At 37.0% G+C, this 20,468-nt stretch overlaps 1 protein-coding gene across 8 annotated transcripts in view; it reads right to left on the minus strand.

Moving 5' to 3' along the window:
• The window catches only part of Cdc27 (cell division cycle 27), a 59,419-nt gene extending 39,352 nt beyond the window's left edge, over positions 1–20,067 (minus strand). For 4 of the 8 annotated variants that reach the window (XM_015507186.2, XM_015507185.2, XM_015507184.2 and 1 more), the window contains exons 1-2: positions 19,905–20,065; positions 9,841–9,916 (exon numbers count right to left, since the gene is read on the minus strand). In XM_015507186.2, the coding sequence (XP_015362672.1) occupies positions 9,841–9,916; positions 19,905–19,931 (103 nt within the window). In that variant the 5' untranslated portion in view covers positions 19,932–20,065. Of the gene's footprint in view, positions 1–9,840; positions 9,917–19,904 lie in introns of those variants that run through there. The other 4 variants (XM_048786520.1, XM_048786515.1, XM_048786509.1 and 1 more) reach the window with 3 other exon arrangements.
• Between the last annotated feature and the right edge of the window lie 401 nt (positions 20,068–20,468).

A 20,468-nucleotide genomic window follows, 5' to 3' on the forward strand; every position in this document is an offset into this window, starting at 1 on the left:
AAAAAAAAAAAAAAAAAAAAAAAAAAAAAAAAAAAAAACACATTGTTTTTAACACCAAATTATATTTAAGATAGCTTAAAGGAAAAATTCTAAGTTGGTGGACTTTAGAGTAACACTATTATTGCTCTCCAATGGAAGGAGCTGAGTTACTCAACAATTGGAGTCCTATTTCTTTGTATAAGGAAGTGCCCCATGGTTCTTCATGAAATGTGGCATTTCCTTCTCTTATTCTGTATCTCTCCTAAACCAACCTTCACAGATGTGAATCTACAGAAGCAACAAAAAAAGGATTTGAAAGAAAACACACAAACTTGTGTTTTTATGTAATAATCCCAGTGGGTTGAAAGATCTTATAAACCAGTGGTTGAAGAGTAGTCCCTGTACCAGCTTCAATATGACTTGGAAATGTGAACTCTTGTGCTCTCAGACCAACTAAATCAATAATTTGGGGAGTGGGAACCAGTAATACATGTTAACAAACTCCTCAGGTGATTCTGTGGCATGTTGAAGTTTGAGAACCACTGTTTTAAAGCATGAGACAAACTTGTCACATTTTCCTGAAAAGTTAATTTCATTCTAAGATTTGGGATTAAAAAGTAAGAGATTTTATTCTTTTAAGTATTTTGTCATATACATATGCAAGAATCCCCCACAATACCTCTCTGGTCTATCTCATGATTTTCCATGAAACAATAGTATAAAAATAATATGTAGTTTGGGCTGGGGATGTGGCTCAAGCAGTAGCGCGCTCGCCTGGCATGCGTGAGACCCGGGTTCGATCCTCAGCACCACATACAAACAAAGATGTTGTGTCCGCCGAAAACTAAAAAATAAAATATTAAAATTCTCTATCTAAAAAATAAATAAATAAATAAAAATAATATGTAGTATAGGCTGGGGTTATAGCTCAGTTGGTAGAGTGTTTGCCTTGCATGCACAAGGCCCCAGGGTTCAATCCCCAGCACCCCCCCCACCAAATGTAGTAAATAAAATTTGCACATATGGCATATCACTTGATGCAGGATCAAAAAACAATTGAGGAGCTCTGCTGCAACAGGAACAAATTATTAATTTCACTGAGCTACAAGTATTAATTTATAGGAGTTAGTGTAATTCCTTTCAGATTTTGCAAAGACTTGGTTTCTTTCTTTTTTTGGTATTGGAGTTTGAACCTGGGGTGTGTAAAGCACTGAGTTATGACCCCATCCCTTTTCATTTTTATTTTTTTGAGACATGGTCTCATTAAGTTGCTTAGGTCTTCACTAAGTTGCTGAGGCTGGCCTTGAATTTGCGATCCTCCTGTATCAGCTTCCCAAGTCACTAGGATTAGAGGCATGTGCCATTGAGCCCAGCTAAAGACTTAGTTTCTTGTTGCTATCTTAAAATTATTGACCATTGTTGAGAGCCACAGCCAAAGGGGCCCCAGCAAACTTCCAGCTGCCAGCAAACTTCCAGCTGCCGGCTGATGATTGGCTCACAGCGGCCCCAGCAACATCTAGCTGATTGGCTCCTCGGCCCCAGCAACATCTAGCTGATTGGCTCCTCTGCGGTGATGCTCATTGGACTGTTTCCCTGCCCTTTCAGACCACGGAGCTGCTCATTGGGGGACTTTTTTTGGCTCCGCCCACGTGACCCAGCCAATCGGCCTCAAGAGCAGGAGGATTGTGGGAGGTGGAGAGAGGCTGGTGTGGGAGAGAGAGGCTTGTGGAAAGCCGGTGGTGGCAGTTGAGGCTCTGAGGATTTTTCCTGAGAGGCTGTTTTGTTTGGCCTGTGTGGTTCTAAAAATAAAGTTAGTTTCTTTTGACAAGTGGCTCCTGATTGTGCCCAGCCAGACTGCAGCAGACCATACCAATAAACAATGGCTCCCATAGTTTAACTTCCACCACAGTAATGCTTTATCAAATATTTTGTTTATAGATACTTGATTACATGTGGGTCCATTTTCACTAGAGTCAAATTCCCTAACAACATAAAGATATCAACTATTTTGTGTGTGTGTGATTTTGGTGTTACAATTACTTTCTAAAGTGTAATAACTTAAAAACTACATATTCATATTGTGTAACCGATGTGATTCTGCAATCTGTAATGGGGGTAAAAATGGGAGTTCATAACCAACTTGAATCTAATGTATGAAATATGATATGTCAAGAGCTTTGTAATGTTTTGAACAACCAATAAAACAAACAAACAAACAAAAAACTACAAAGCTAGCCAATCCCTAAAAAACAAATACCAAATGTCTTCTTTGATATAACGAGAGCAACTAAGAACAGAGCAGGGAGGAAGAGCAGGAAGAAAAGATTAACATTAAACAGAGACATAAGGTGGGAGGGAAAGGGAGAGAAAAGGGAAATTGCATGGTAATGGAGGGAGACCCTCATTGTTATACAAAATTACATATAAGAGGTTGTGAGGGGAATGGGAAAATAAACAAGGAGAGAAATGAATTACAGTAGATGGGGTAGAGAGAGAAGATGGGAGGGGAGGGGAAGGGGGATAGTAGAGGATAGGAAAGGTAGCAGAATACAGCAGTTACTAATAGGGCATTATGTAAAAATGTGGATGTGTAATCGATGTGATTCTGCAGTCTGTATTTGGGGTAAAATTGGGAGTTCATAACCAACTTGAATCTAATGTATGAAATATGATATGTCAAGAGCTTTGTAATGTTTTGAACAACCAATAAAAAAAAAAGATGAAAACTCAAAAAAAAAAAAAAACCTACATATTCAACTGGGATTATGGATTGGTAGTTTAGGCAAAACTTAAAAAAGTAAAATAATGACATTTAAGATAATGAAATGAATTCAGAAAAACCTGACTTATTGTAAGAAACATGGTGGTTTCTAAGGGCTCCCTATAATTAATGGAAAAAGATAACAGTACCCAAAAATATTACTAGTGAACCATCAGTAAGCACCTAAAGAAAGCAGATGTATGTTTACTGAATAGGATTGACAAATAAATACCATCTAGAACAATAAACTAACTGATAGTCGCTTCCTATAATGCCAAGGTCAGAAAAATTCTAAGGCTGATTATGGTAAAGCCAGTCAATGCACAGACACCAAAATAAGATCTGGAAACAAGGTCTGGGATTGTGAAATATAATGTCCATAATATATTTCATAATTATGAATAAAGTGAGCAATGACTGGGTAGTCACTCCTAAAGTAATACTGAGAAGTCAATCATGTGCTTGTTAAACTACAGTACATCCATATGATGAAATAGTCTACTCTAAAAAACAGTCACACAGAAACACTTTGAGAATGCACGGTTGAAGCTATAGAACACTACTGAAGCTCCTCTTCTTTTTATTAATATGTATTAACTGCATATTAATGGGATTCAGTGTGATATTTCCATACAGATGCACTGATCAAATTTAATCTCTCCTTTTTCACTCTCCTGCCAATGAAGCTCCCCTTCTTACAAATAGGTTAGGCTTCAAAAATGGAAAGGTATTTTGAACAGAAGTCCAAAATAGTTAACAGGGACATTATCTTAAATCCTTCAGATACATTTCCATCAAATAGAAAGAAGAATTACTTTTTCAGTGCTTTCAAACTAAAAAAATAAGTGCTTCATGATGATTAACAATATAAATAATGCAGGGGTTGTGGCTCAGTGGTAGAGCGCTCGCCTTGCATGTCTGAGACCCTGGGTTCGATCCTCAGCACCACATAAAATAAATAAATAGACAAAACAAGGATATTGTGTCCATGTATAACTAAAAAAAAAAAATATATATATATATATATATAAATAAGCACCTATTCTGTCAAGACCTAAAATTAGTTGAGGTGTCTTCTACGTAGCCTTGATAAAATAAAATAAAATATTATAGAAAACTTCTTAAAGGTTAGAGCACTCTCCTGACTGCTCTATTATACACTTGGATGTTGTATGTATTTAAGGGCATAATATTATGGAGCTATCTATGATTTGTTATACATGTTTTATCTTGATTATCTATTTTAAGTTCTTAAATCAATTACAGTAGTATCCTCCTCTGACCTGAGGAGGATACATTTCAAGACCCTTTGTGGTTACATGAAACCATAAATACTGCTAGGCTCTATGTATACAGGTTGAACACATCTTGTTCAAAATGCTTGGGATCAGAAGCATTTCAGATTTGAGTCTTGGATTTTGAAGAATTTGCATAGACTTCACTGAGTGAGCATCCCTAATCTGAAAATCTGAAACTTTCCAAAATCTGAATCTTTTTTACTATGAATGCTCAAAATTTCAGGGTAGCAGAATGAAGTGGTGCATGCCTGTAATCTCAGTCATTCAGAAGACTGAGGAAGAAGGATTGCAAATTCGAGACCAGCCCAAGGCTGGGGATGTGGCTCAGAGGCAGAGTGCTTGCCTAGCACATGTGAGGCCCTGGGTTCAACCCTCAGCACCAATAAAAATAAACAAATATATATATATATAGACCAGCCTGGACAACTCAGCAAGATCCTGTCTCAAAGTAAAAATAAAAAGGGCTGGGGATATAGCTCAGTATGGAGGTTGGGAGCGAGAGGGTATGTGGATCTCAGGGGCTGGGGTTGCAGCTCAGTGGCAGAGCTCTCGCCTAGCATGTGGGAGACACTAGTTCGATTCTCAGCACCGCATATAAATAAATAAACTAAAGGTCCATTGACGACTAAAGAAATAAGCCAATGGGGGATGCCAATGTGCATCATATATAATAGGGATGAAAAAAGATCTGGAAACTCACTGTATTAGAATATGCTAGGAAAGAGAAGGAACTTGTAAAGGACTTCCTATATACCAGAACTATAGTAAATTCTTTATATACGTGGGTCTTCGAAATTACTTGTTCACTAGATATTTTTCCTTCTTAAAGATGTGGAAAATTAGACTCAGAATAACTTTTTCTTGTCTAAGATCAAATGGTTAATGAATATGAGTTCAGATTCTTACACCATTCTGCTGTTCTTCCTCTCTTACACTATAGTCTACACCAGGCTATGAAACTCCTTAGGAGAAAGAAAAATGGGTAACAAGGAACTACTGAAATTCAGAAAATATTTCAAAAATTTAACTAACAAAAGATTCAACCCATCAAGTTCTTTGGCCTCATGCCTTGTGGAATGTTTTTTCCAAAACATTAGAAAATACATGTTTTTCCAAAACATTAGAAGCATAGGAGGTCACTAAGCAAAGAGGTTACATGTAGTCTATCAGCTACGTGCCAACCAAGAACACTGTGCTAACAAGAATTCTGAGGTTGATTCAGTGGAATGAGTACTGTGATGAACCAGTGATGTCTACTATGACTGCAAATCAGAGAAGTGGCAAGGATTTGCTACCCTTGATAAAGTGGAATCAGAAAGAATAAACCAGTTACTGCCTATGGACAATGGTCAAGTTTCTTCACCTCAAAAAGGCAATAGCAATATCCACTATATAGGATTATTGAAGGTTATATAAGAAAATAATATTAACCACTTAGGTCACCCAGATATAGTAAGAAGTCAATAAACGACAGAATTATTGTTTTTAATTGAGTGATGATATCTGCACTCAATGCACTAAAATTCTAAAATTTTCCCTCATAAAAATAAAGTTAAGGGCTGGGGTTGTGGCTCAGTGGTAGAGTGCCCGCCTCTCATGTGTGAAGCGCTGGGTTCGATCCTCTGCACCACATAAAAATAAAGATATTGTGTTCATCTACAACTAAAAAAATATTTAATAAGTTAAATGAAGCGGTTAGGTCCTATATTGAGAAATACACACACACACACACACACACACACACACACACACACATGCACACCAAGCAACTTCCCAAATGTCAAGCATTTTATTATGCACACATAACATGTGGATTACAGCTTTGTGTGGACTAATCTGGGAATTCCACTACTAATTCAGTGGGAAAATTCAATTATCTGATTTTTAAAAAAATTTTAAATATTTATATTTTTTGTTGTAGTTGGATATAATAGCTTCATTTTATTTATTTATTTATTTTTATGTGGTGCTGCGGATCAAACCCAGTGCCTTGCATGTGCTAGGCAAGCACTCTACCAGGGAACCACAACCCCAGCCCCTCAATTATCTGAATTCTAAATGAGTACAACCTTTAGGAGCCTAATTGCAATGAAAAATAAACTGCATAGTTTTGTTTTCTTTTTGTGGTGATGGGGTTCAAACCCAGGGCCTTTCACATTCTATGCCAGTAGTGTTTCACTGAACTACACCTCCAGCTCTGTTATGATCAACAAATTGAAAAAAGAAAGATTAGAAATATAACACAGAAAAACTGGTGCTGCCTAGGTATTGATGAAAATAAAAACAGATTCTGATAAACCTTGCTCTTGCATAACGAAGTAGAAGAGGGTAATCTATTCTATCTTCTTTCTAAACCAGTCTTTCCTTCTTACCCTTGTCAATCTTTTCATTGGGACCTCAAACTCCTGCTGCACGGATCTTCCCCACTTTTCTCACTTAGCTCCTGTTCTCTCCCAGAAGCTTCACTGAACTTTCAAAGGAAAGTTAAATTCCTCATATGTCAGTTACCTCGGAGTAAGATAAGGAGGTTTCACCTTCCTTCTCAAGACTATTCCCAAGCTTTACTCCTGTCCTTTTGAGAAATCCCTGATCCTGAGGTTCATATCTTCTTCTTAGAAGTCTCAGCTACTGAACTCATGACTCTTTGCTTCATTAATGAAAGAATTCTGGGTGTGGATTATGATCTTCCTCTCCAACATTATTCTCATACATCTCTCAATTAGACCTCATATGAACTTTGGTGCCCTGACCTCTCTGTTCTTTCTTAATTATCAACCACCTCTGACTTAACTTTACCTGACCCACATCTTGTCTATATATGTGTGTGTGTATGTGTGTGTGTGTATATGTATGTATGTATGTGTGTGTATATATATGTATTTATTCTTTTTTTTTTGGTGAGGGAAGGGGTATCAGGGATTGAACTCAGGGGCCCTCAACCACTGGGCCACATCCCCAGCCCTATTTTTTGTATTTTATTTGGAGACAGGGTCTTACCTAAGTTGCTTAGTGCCTCGCTTTTGCTGAAGCTGGCTTTGAACTTGAAATCCTCCTGTCTCAGCCTCCCAAATCACTGGGATTATAGGCATGTGCCACTGGCCTGGATATATATATATATATATATATATATATATATTTTTTTTTTTTTTAAATACCTTTATTTTATTTATTTTTATGTGGTGCTGAGGATTGAACCCAGTGCCTCACAAGTGCTAGGCAAACATTCTACCACTGAGCTACAACCCCAGTCTCCTGGCTATATATTTTTAATATTCTTAATCTCTTCTCCTTTTGTGACAAATGCCTGGCAAACCTCTGATATCCACCTTCTTTATGCTTACAGTAAAGTTACTAAGCACTTACTACTAGAGAAAAATCCTAATACAGAAAGGTTGGATTATCAATTCATTCGGGAATACACAAAACACACAAAAATAAAGCTCACCTGCAAACATTACAAATTGAAAACTCTTGGCAAGTAATCCAATGGAAACAATAAAAAAAATAAAAAAAACTAAAACAAACAAATTAATAAAAAGAACACACTACTGTTTCTGGTCTATACATGTACATAAAAGCATTTATATACCCAATTTGCCACATACATGTATATGTATTCATAGTAGAGATGTCAGTAGCTCTTAATTTATAGACCTACATGGTACAGGGTCAGCATTGATCAAATCTCTGTGTAATTTCAGCCATACATTATTTTTCTTTTTTTCCCCCAGTGATGAGATTTGATCCCAAAGGCCCTTGTGCATGCTAGGAAAGCACACTTCCATTGAGCCACATCCCTAGGAGTCTTTGTGTAATTTCAAAGCAGTAAGAAAATGCACTTGGAAAAATAAAATTACAAAAAGTTAAAGACTTCTCAGTAAAGCATAAATTTGATAGAAAAAAAAGCAATAATGGGAGATATGCCTTATTAAATATGGAAAGAATATAAAGTGTTAATTATAAAATAATATGATATTGACTTAAAAATAGAAAATTAAGATGGATACAGTAGTACATCTGAATCTCAACTACTCAAAAGGCCAAGACAGGAGGATCACAAGTTCAAGGCCAGACTGGGCAATTTAATTTAGCAAGACCCTATCTCAAAATAAAATAAAAAGGATTAGAAATGTAACTTAGAGGTAGAATGCTCCTGGATTCAATCCCCAGTAACTGACCCCTCTCCTGCCAAAATACAAAAAGAAAGAAAATTAACTAGTGGAAAAGAGGAGATTCTGGTGGCAAAGCCAGATATTTTAAAAAATTTAATATAAAACCAAGTAAGAGCCAGGTGCAGTGATGCATGCCTGTAATCCCAGCAACTTGAGAGACTATGGCAGGAGGATGTAAAGTTTGAGGTCAGCTTCAGCAACTTAGCAAGGAACTAAGTAACTTAGTGGAACCCTACCTCAACATAAAAAATAAAAAGGGCTGGGGATGTAGCTCAGTGATAAAGTGCCCCTGGGTTCAATATCCAGTAACCCCCCAATCCCCCACCCTCCGCAAACTAAACAACGCTCCCCCAAATAAGTAAAATACCATGTGGGACTTATTTTAAGTAATAATGTAAAATAACAGAATTTTTGGCTCTTATCTTACTCAATATACTACTATAAATTCTTTGAAAAAAATTTAATGTACCAAGAACCATGTACTTAGTATAGCTGTAAGATGACAATTTTCCAGCTACTAAAGCAATGAGAAAATGACAAAGCTGATTTAAGTTCAAATAAATGAAAATGTTAAATAGCAGAACTGAAAAGTCATATTATCAGGGCTAGAGTTGTAGTTCAGTGGTTGAGTGCTTGGTTAGCACGTGTGAGGCACTGTGTTTGATCCTCAGCATCACATAAAAATAAATAAAAAACATCCTGTCCATATAGAATTTAAAAAAATATATTTAAAAAAATAAAAAAATTAAAAAGTCACAATTATCTACACCAGCATCTTAGCAAAATAATTATAAAAATTTAATGATAGAAACAAAACACATTACAAAATGTTTATTAAGCATTTATTACCATGTTAAATGTCTGTGCCAAGTGCTTTAAATATATTATCCTGCTTACTTTTTCAATTCCATAATTCCATATTTATTAATGAAAAATAAATTCATATAAATAAATTCATATATATTCAATTCTATACTTATTAATATTTATAAATGAAAAATCTGAAAAGCTCAGACATTATATAACTTGCCTGGGGTCATAAAAATGTATATTTGAGTGACAGGATTAGGATTTGTGCCATAGTTATGGATTCTAAATCCATGTTGTTAGCTACAGAACATAGACTCTATTCTAATTAAAAAACAAACCTAGAGCCGGGCACGGTGGCACACTCTTGTAATCCCAGCAGCCTGGGAGGCTGAGGCAGGAGGATCACAAGTTCAAAGCCAGCCTCAGAAAACAGCGAGGTACTAAGCAACTCAGTGAGACCCTCTCTCTAAATACATTACAAATAGGGCTAAGGATGTGGCTCAGTGGTTGAGTGTCCCTGAGTTCAATCCCCAGTACCAAAAAAACAAAAAACAAAACAAAACAAAAAAAACAACCTAGGGAAAGAAACCCTAAAGAATGGGAAATGATTAAATACATCAGAGTCTATAAACCTGAATCAACTCTATGGTTATTAAAATAAACAAAAGGAGCCACATAGATAAAAGGTAAAGTTTTTATGAACTAGTGGTTAATTATAAAGAAAATACAAGAGGGTGATACTAAGAATCTTGTTAGTCATAAAAGTGATGGAATTTCATGCATTTTATTTATAGTTCTATATAAATGAAAATTTACAAACCTTCTGCATACAGTCGCTCTGCAAGGAAAACTGCATCTCGGTAAGCATAATGGTTTAGTGCTTGCCATATAGCAGCCTGCAAGTGGAAGAAAAAGAAAATAAATACAGATACACAGAGTTTCAAAGTTACTCCTAGCACAAAGCTTTGAATATAAATATCTTTAAGTGAAAAAACCTCAATGCCCATAGAGCAAACTCCACAGTGTATATGACTCCTGACATATCTGCATTTACTCACTCAACCTGCATTACTTTTAGTCTTCTGTGCCTTTGTATATCCTTTTTCTTCATCAGGGAATGCTGGCTCCCTTACCAACCTTCCCTAATAAATTTCTAATTCTTTCTAAAGTCCTAGCTTAAATAACGCCACCGTGCCTGGCTAACAAACACTATTGTATTCACTTCTTAAAGTACATGTTTAAGAAGTTCTCCAAATTAAGATATATACTTAGAAATAAAATTACTGAGTTATTGAATATGTTCATCTTTACTAGATAATGTCAAATCATTTTAAAAAATTATTAATTTATATACCAAATAATAATATCAGTTTCTATTTCTATTTCCTGGCTAACCTCTAGCCATTACTTTTTTCATTTACTTCTTCATTAGAATAGTCATATTATATTACAGTTATCTGTTTACAAGTCTGCCTATCCTACTAAAATTACATGCTCTTACCAGCAGTGGTTTTCAACCATTTTTCATGATACACATGAAGGAAATGTTCAAATGTATATCATCCTCCCACAAAAACTTCCTCACCTATTAGTTTAAATGCCACCTATTTCTCAACCACTCAAGAAAGCACACTGGAATACAAATGAGTAAAATTATAGGACTAATCTTTAATTCACTTGAATCATGCTTTTTCTTTTAGAGTCAAGAATCATAAAGCATATATAAGATAGGACATTTTAAGTTAAAAATAATAAAAAATATCTACATCCATGCACTAACCACTCAGGTCCAGAAATAAAATATTAGCAACTATCTTTGAAGTTCTTTTTTTTTTTTTTTTTAAATATTTATTTTTTAGTTCTCGGCAGACACAACATCTTTGTTTGTATGTGGTGCTGAGGGTCGAACCCGGGCCGCACGCATGCCAGGCAAGCGCGCTACCGCTTGAGCCACATCCCCAGCCCTTGAGCCACATCCCCAGCCCTGAAGTTCTATAGTCTCCTCCAGCATGTCAATAATATAACTTCTTCTAGCCCTAAATAGGAAACTACCACCCTGAATTCTGCTGACCTTTCTTCTGGCTTTCTTCATAATTTGATACATTTGTGCCTATCATCCCTAAGCAGCAGCATATTTAGTTTTCCAACTTTAAATTCATGCTTGATGATATCTGAGGCTGGAGTTTGTTCACTTTCATTGAACAAATAATATTTCCACTGTTTAAAGATATCAAAATACGTTTTATACGGGCATTTAATAATATTTCCACTGTTTAAAGATACCAAAATACGTTTTATATGGGCATTTGGGTTATTTCTAGAGTTTCTGTTTGTTTGTTTTAATAATGCTACAACAAACACTATTTTTTTGGTTACCAAGGATTGAACCTGGGGGCATCAGACCACTGAGCCACATCCCCAGCCCTATTTTGTATTTTCTTTAGAGACAGGGTCTTACAGGTCTGTGCTTCCATGCCTGGCTAACAAACATTATTGTACTCACTTCTTGGAGTACATGTTTAAGAAGTTCTCTAAATTAGGATACTTAGGAATAAAATTACTGAGTTATTGAATATGTCCATCTTTACTAGATAATGTCAAATCATTTTTAAAAATCATTAATTTATAAACCAAACAATAATATGAGTTTCTTGGGGCTGGGGATGTGGCTCAATTGGTAGCGCTCTCGCCTGGCATGCGTGCGGCCCGGGTTCGATCCTCAGCACCACATACAAACAGAGATGTTGTGTCCACCGAAAACTAAAAAATAAATATTAAAAAATTCTCTCTCTCTTAAAAAAAAAAAAAAAAGAGTTTCTATTTACTCCATAGCCTTGTATACACTACGATTGTCAAACTTTAAAAGCCTCCAATCAATTACAAAAAAATAGATTATCAGGCTGGAGCTCAGTGGTAGAGTGCTTGCATGTATGAGGTTCAGGGTTCAATCTCCAGCAACACACACACACACACACACACACACACACACACAGTGATAATAATTAACAAAAAAATAAAGGTTTAAACTATTCAAGATTAAAAACCTCTTGTTTGTACTGTCTTAACTTTTTAAACTGGAGGGCTTTAGTACTTATTCAATAAATATATTCTGAGCGTCTACCATGTGACCACTTTCTGGACTCTAGATATTTAGCTATGAGCAAATAACTTCTGCTCTCATTAAGTCTCATTCAAATGTTACTCTTATCTAGACCAAAGCCTTTCAACCCCACTTAGATGATGTTCTATCCCAAATTCACTGAATCACAATTTCTACACCTGGGATTGTGCTTAGATTATCATTACTTTTAAAGTTTTCTACAGGTGATAAATGAGCATTCAGGGTTCAGAATCATTCCACGTGTCCAGATAAGCAATCTCCCTTTTTATAGTAAAAACTTGTGAAAATTTATGAAAGCTATTAACCTCCTCCCCAGAGAAAAGCATATACTCTGGAAGTCTGCATATATTGAAAATCCACATTATCTTGGAAGTATAGTATAAATTTGGAAGTATACTATAAAGCTGAAAATCTAGTCCATGTGATAGGAGCTGAATATGTCACCTACTAGAAATAATAGGTACTTGATAAGTATTTGTGGAATTAAATTTAAATATTTAAAAGAAAGGAGCCAGGTGTGGTGGTGCACATCTGTAATCCTGGTGATACAGGAAGCTGAGGCAAGAGAATCATAAGTTCTGGGCTGGCTTCAGCAACTTCGCAAGACCCTGTCTCAAAAATAAAAAATAATAAGGACTGAGGATGTTGGCTCAGTGGTAAAGTGCTATAGGGTTTTAATCTCCAATACCAAAAGAGAAAGAAAGGAAAAAAAAAAAAAAAGGAGAAATGGACAAGTTACTACTTTTAAAAAGGTCCTTACTCTTTTGTATTTTAGCAACTACTACAGAGTTAGTGTCTGAAGAAGCACTACTGCTGCCAAGACTAGGAGAGGCCAATTCGGAGGACACAAGATCACAAGTTTGAAGTCAGTCTCACCAAGGTAGAAAGACCCGGTTTCAAAATAAAATTTGTAAAAAGGCTGGGGATGTAGCTCAATGGTTTAAAAAAAAAAAAAGTACTGAGATAAACTAAAAGTGTTCTAAGAGAATTTCAACATTTGGATTGCATAACAACTTCAAAAAATATCACTCAGAAAATAGTAGGCTAAAGGGTTTTCAATCTAATTTGACTCAGCAATTATCTCTTTTCTTTTTTTTTTTTTAATTTAATGAAGAGGATTCCTGATTCTTGTTAATCACATTGATCAAGTTGTTTATGAGCTTTAACCACCTACAAAATAAAGACTAAAACACTTCAAAGACAGGCATATACATGAAAGTCTAGCTAAGTAATTGATAATTATAATTCTGCCCCCCAAAACATATCTGGTCTTCTAGTACTGGTGTGGCCTAGGGTTCTGGAACCACACACACATATAAGTACCTTTCAAAATTACACTAACTTAAAGCAACTGCAGTAATAATGAAAGACACACACAAAAAAACATTTGCATCTATAAGGCAGACCATATTTTGCCTGGATTTCTTTAGTAGTATCTTAATTGGCCTCTCTGAATTCTCCCCCCGTGACTTTTTCACAAATCAGATCTGATCATGTAATGTCTTCACTCAAAATCCTTCAGTAGCTTCTCATTGTTCTTACTGTAAAAACTGTAATCACCAAACTTGGCAACATAGTAGAGTTTGTGCTTACTTCTCTTTTCTTTTCTTTCTTTTTTTCGCAGAGCTGGAACCCAGGGCCTCCTTGCTTACTCCTAGGCGAATGTTCCTTTCTTCCTATAGCCCTAGTCCTTTTTATTTTATTTTTCAAACATGGTCTTGCTAAATTGCCCAGACTGACCTTAAACTTATGGCCTTCCTGCCTCAGCTGGCATTATAGGTGTGTGCTACTGTGCTTATATTTTCTTGTGCTCTGTGCTTAGCACAATAGTGTTTTTTCAGCTCTTCAAATTTACCATATTACTCCCATCTTACAGACCTTCTATTACATGCAGTTTCACCTAGCACATGCCTCCTTTCCTCCAAACTAAGCAGATTCCAGTTATCCTTCAGATTTTTCTCTGAGAGAGGGTTTCTTTGAAACCCCAAGATGAAATTTGGTATCCTTATTAAACACTTAATAGCACCAAGAATCTTTCTTTTGTAATACTTCTTGTCGTAGTTTTACGTTGATTTTGGAAGAAATTTTAGTGTCTTCCTTGCTATTATAAATTCCAGGAAGGCAGGGACTACATACACATCTTTGTTATTATTCTTCAAGATCTATTATGTGTTTTAAAGCAGGTGCTAAGTAGACACATGTTGAATGAACAAACAAATGATTCTGAACTTTTGGCAGTCTTCCCATTATTAGCATTCTTGTATTTTGGTCTTAGTTTTAATTTTCTCTGTATTTCTTGATATCCAATAATTAAGGATCTCTGGGAGTCTGTTTTGAAACTCAGTGATAAACAGAATTATTTTGTAATGCAAATAATTAACCACCTAATTACTCATTTATGAAATCTGAAGATTTTTCAAGAACCTACTTGTTTAATTTTGTTCTATGTTAAAGAAAATGATGAGTAGAAGATTAAATGTTGGAGATCTATGCTCAAATTTGTGTGCCACCACTTTTAGTATGATTTTGAGGGAAATATTAAACTCTTCTCAGCCTTAGTTTCCTCATCTGAAAAATGGGGCTCTATTTCTAGGAGCTGTTGTGTGGTATATGGGATGATACATATTATGGGCACATATATAATAAAGCTATAAAGTTCTAGAACTCTAATTTTTTTTGCACTGGGAATTGAACCCAGGGGCACTTAACCACTGAGTCACATTCTCAGCCCTTTTTTATTTTTTATTTTGAGACAGGTTCTTGGGCTGGGTATATAGCTTAGTGATAGAGTATTTACCTATGATGTGCAAGGCTTTGGGTTCAATCCTCATGTACCACCAAAAGGAAAACAAAACAACCCTTTAGAGAAGGTCTCATTAAGTTGCTGAAGCTGGCTTTGAACTTGAGATCCTCCAGCCTTCTCAGCCACCAGGATTATAGGTATGTGCCACTTTTTTTTTTTTTTTTGACTTTTCAAAGTTAAAGAAATGAAAGAGAATAAAGTATCATATTCATTCCTTTAATACCAATTTTGGTGGGAGTGGTAGGGTATGCTAGTGTGGACTGAACTCAGGGGCAGTCTACCACAGAGCCACATCTTCAGCCCTTTTTATTTGAGGTAGGGTCTCATTAAATTGTTGAGGCTGGCCTCAAACTTGTGATCCTCCTTCTTAAGTCTCCCAAGCTGCTGTGATTAAAAGCCTGCACTATACCCAGTCCTTTATTACCACTTTTAGCATCAGAAAGATAATAATGCCAGCCAACACAAACTTTTATAAATCCAGAAGTTAATCTCGCCACTTACAGAAACCCACCTATAGCTTCCATTCATACTCTGAGAAATCACCTCTAAATTCCTAAGTGATGGTGTCTCTCTGGGGTTGGTGGTGGGGGGAGCAGATTACTCTGAGGCACTACAAATTAGTAGCTGATGATGAGCAGAGCTAAAATAAGCTCCTGGTTATTCATCTACCTTTATCCAACTGATGGTGTAGGCTTCCACCAAAAGAAAAGCACTTAGTACATCAACCTCTAGAGTTCTAAAAATTAATGCCAGATGTAGTTAATGCTGCTAAAAACAGTTATGAAGCCAAACAGAGCAACATTCCTTCCCTCCCCACATCCCCACAAAATGTTTAAGAGAAATGTCACTGATTAAATTAATGGCTTGGTCCTTGGTTCCATTAATTTAAAAGTAAACAAACAGCATAAAGTTGCAAAATTCTTTACTTGTTATTCTTAAACCTGAAATACTATTTTAAATGTAAACAAATATCTGTACGTACTCAGACTTAAATGTGACTACTATAAATTGTTTTGTTCTTGTTTTTGTAAAAAAAGAAAACAGCTGCTTTTCAAATAACCATAACAGCAATGAATAATAAAAACTTCAGCTGATAAAAGAAGTGATAAGGAAAACAAACAAAAAAATCCAAAACATCATTGTGGACTTTTACATTATATATTTTAATTTAATGTATAGAACTCTAATTTAGTGGGGCTGGGGTGTGGCTCAGTGGTAGCGCACTTGCCTGGCATGTATGAGGCCCTGGGTTCAATTCTCAGCAGTGCATACAAATAAATAAAATAAAGGTCAATTAAAAAAAAAAGAACTCTAATTTATTTTTGGATTATATCATTGGGCAAATCCTTCCTCCCCATTTAGCAATGTCAGTGGTGGGGGAAATAAAGAAAAATCTGGTAGGTAAAGGCCAGGAATATTGCCAAATGCTCTACGATGTACTCCCTCTTATACCCTCCTCCCCACCAACAAATATTAGCTGGCTCAAAATTTTGTACCAAAATTAAGTAACTTGTATATCTAAATTCTTACCTCTTTCTTTCTTGCCAATAGCAGCAGATTAATATTCCCAAAGCAGTGTTTTCATTATGTAATTCTTCTACTCAAAAACTCTTTTGCTCATACAATGGTTATTCACTATCACATCAAATCTAAACCTCTCAGCCTGGAGGTTTATAACTTGCTTCTACCCGGCTACTAAAACCTTCTTCTTCCTGTTCTCAATTCCTACTCAAGCCAAGGGTTACAATACTTTGCTGTTCTCCCTAAACAATATTATAATCTTTGGGCTTTTGCTCATGCCATTCCATGCCACAAATATTCTTTTTCTTCTCTATCAATTCCAAACTCTTCAAGCTTTAAGTTTTGCTCCTTTAAGAAGCCTTTCCCATTATTCTGGCCTGAAAAGATATCTTTTTCCCAAATTCCTTTTTTTTTTTTAAATATTTATTTTTTAGTTTTAGGTGGACACAATATCTTTATTTTACATTTATGTGGTGCTGAGGATCAAACCCAGTGCCTCATGCATGTTAGGCGAGCGCTCCACCACTGAGCTACAAATCCCAGCCCCCCAAATTCCTTTATTATTATTTGTGCTATCAAATACATACTGACTTGTAACATTACTCAATTTTTCCTGTTAAGCATTCTTATCTTCCTCTTAAAATTAGGAGTTATACCTCAATACTTGATAGTCTCACAAATACCTGCAATTTAATTTGTTTAAAAAAGAATGTTTAATTGCCCTCCCTCACATCTACCCCCATCCCCAAAGGATTCTCCATTTCTTAAATAGCACCAACAAAATGAAATCCAGACAGTCATTCTTTTTTCTTTTTCTTTTCTTGGGTACTGAGGATTGAACCTAGGGTCACTTTATCTGTCAACTATATTACAGTTCTTTTTATTTTGAAGTGGGGTCTTGCTGAATTGCTAAGGCTGGTCTCAAACTTGCAATCCTACTGCCTCAGCCTTCTGGGTCACTGGGATTACAGGTGTGCACCACCACACATAGTCATTCTTGATATCTACCCCACCTTCACATCAAATCAATTTCCATGTCTCAATGGTTCTACCTCTCATTATTTCTTGAGCCATAAAGTACTTTTTTACTGTCTAAGAACTCTAAAACAATACTGTGTATATGGTACCCAATTACTATATTGCTTATTAAAGTGATTTTCAAAAGGCTTGGTTTACAACTTCATCTAACACTTCTAATTGTGAATCTTACTCCTGGGAATAATTGATAAATTAAAAGTGATAAATAAAATGGCTGCTCATTTTATCTGTCAACTTTTTCCTATGCCTAGTAATACCGTAAGCCTTAGGCATTCCAAGAAAGAAAACTATTTTCCAAATTTATTCTCATTCCTTTTCAAATATATGGAATCAGTCATCATTTTTTTAAGACTCTCTTACTCTTTTCCTTACTAATTCATTCCCATTTTCAATACTATGCCTCATCAGTTGATCTTCATAACTGTGGTCAAAGTTGCTTGCTCCTCCTACTGTTAAAGATCCCTTCTTAATTAGCTGCTTCTTATACCATAAATTACAACCAAAATTCTAACCTAGTCATATCCTCCCACTTTTTTTGGGGGGTGGTGGTGGTACTGGGATTGAATCTAGGGTTGCTTTACTACTGAGCTAAGTCCCTGGTATTTATCATTTAAAAATTCGAGACAGGGTCTTGCAAAGTTGCTGATGCTAGCCTTTAACTTGTAATTCTCCTGCCTCAGCCTCCCGAGCTACTGGGATTACAGGCTTGCACACCTCACTGAATTCACCTAGTTATATCCTAAACTTACCATCCCAAAATCTAATGGACAAGCTAGAATCAGGGAGGGTGGAAAAAGATGAATTTGACTTTTAAGCCTTAAAAATATCTAAGTGTATTAATCCTGAGAGTACTTTAAGAAAAAAATAGAAAACCTGATGGGTACTATCTAGAATAGGCTACATATTTCTATTCCACTTCATGCTTTTATACAGGTTGAAATTATTATTAAGTTGTCATTATATGCTATAAATGCAACTGCTTTATCACTTCAGAAGTCTTTTAGGGCCAGAAATACAAAATTACAAAAATATGAAACAGAAATTAATTTAAGCAATCTACTAATCCATTTAATTTCATGTTGGGTCTCAAAAAAACCGTAAAAGGAACTCTACACCACAAGAGTAATTTGGATTGAAAGAAACAGCTTTGGAAAAACTGATACAACTTAGGAACAGGTAAATTTCTTAAGATAAAATCATGCATTATGTTAATTAAAATACTAATGGTTGTTATACATAAAGAGCTGGAGATGAAGCCAAAGTAGGAAAAATGAGCATTTCATGTTGTGAAGAAAAATTAAGGAAATACAGAAGTAGTGATATATTAAAGTATTTGTTATTTGATACCACAGGTCTCTTAAGGGCAATATGAAGAAATTTCTAAAACTGGTTTGCTTTATAGCTTCAAAGTAAAGTCCAGGACTCAATGACAGCAGCTGATAAGAGGTCAACTCCTCTGGCCAAGTCAAAGATCACATGGTGGGATGAAGGTCTTCCAGACCTGGTCCATCACCAAGGGACAAAAGAGTCAATTTCTCCAGATGGCAGGGGGGAAAACGACTTGGCACTCCATCACACACTTAAAATCCAATAGGGTTTCCTCCCTGGTAACAGCAACTGTGCGTCAAAGCATACCTTGATGTGGTAAGGATAGTGAAATGGACGGAAAAAACATTATTTATCTTTCATTTCCTGAATGTCTTTTAAACATGTACAATGAAATATTTTTGATCCTCATCACAGGTAATGGAAAAACCCAGATTCGTCCTTTCTACTCCCTTCCCTTCTATAGGTGCTTGCACCGGGCGCGCCCGGGCCTTTGAGTTCTCTTCTCAGATCAACACTGTCCAGTGGGGAATCCACTGAGCGAGAAAGACAACATGGGTTACAATGTCTGGCATCAAAATAGAAATTACTATTAAAAATGCCGATCCTATCCTCTCACACATAACAAAAACAAAAACAAAAACAAGAAAAACCCCGCAAACTTGCCCCACCTTTTCGAAGATCGTACCAGCGCCGTTCAAATGTGATTCTCAATCATCCTTTAGACAAGAGAGCACCTGGGGCGCGTTTTCGGCCCCCTCATATCACCCCCCCCCACCCCGCGCCAGGCCAGGCCCCTGGACTCGCAGGAGAGGTTGGCGGACGCGGACTCCGACAGAAAAACAGGCATTACCGCCAAACGCCGCTCACACTAGTGGTAGAAGTAAGGTAGGGCTAGAGGTAACACGGCTTAGGCCGCGAACAAGGCCTCGAAACGATGGAAGAACGGCACGACCCGCAGGGGGAGAGGCGGGAGAAGCAGCCTGGCCTAGGCCGCACCAGGCCGCGAAGTGGCCATACGCGGTTTCCTGACTGAGGCTGCGAGCCAAGTCTCAGAGAAGAGGGTTATCATTACCTGGACGGGTTCCTGCAGGACCGTCATCCTTGAGGCTCAGGCCCACTTTCTGCAGTGCCTCAGGCCCCCCCCCCGTAGCGGCTCCGGCCCGGCCAGCCCCGGCTCATTTAAACTCACCAGCGACCGTTACCGGGGGATGGGGGAGGCCGAGCGATTGCCGAGTATCTCCGAGCGGAATACGAAAATATCCGAAGTAATAGAGATGCAGGCGAAAGTAAGACGGAAATGCCCGAAATGGGCCGGAAATGCCCGAAGTGAGTCGGCCGAGAAGGCGACCGTTGCCGGAAATTGTCGAAGATCACCGGAAACTACCGAGTTTGACCCAACGCGTAGTTTCCTGTTCTCAGCCACGCCTTCACCCACGCACGCCACGCCCAATCGTCCACGCTATACGCTTCCCTGCCCAATCGGCAACCAGCAGGCTGGGAGTGGCCTGACGGATCGGGCGGGGATCGTTACGTGGCAGAGTTGGAGTCTGGATTCGCTACACTCCCCCCTTCTGGATTAATTGGTTCAGAGTAGATAGAGCAAAGGGTAAAACACCAGAATTTGGGCCCGACTTGA

The sequence above is a fragment of the Marmota marmota genome, unplaced genomic scaffold (genome assembly GCF_001458135.2).
Source record: "Marmota marmota marmota unplaced genomic scaffold, marMar, whole genome shotgun sequence".
NCBI classification, from domain to species: domain Eukaryota; kingdom Metazoa; phylum Chordata; class Mammalia; order Rodentia; family Sciuridae; genus Marmota; species Marmota marmota.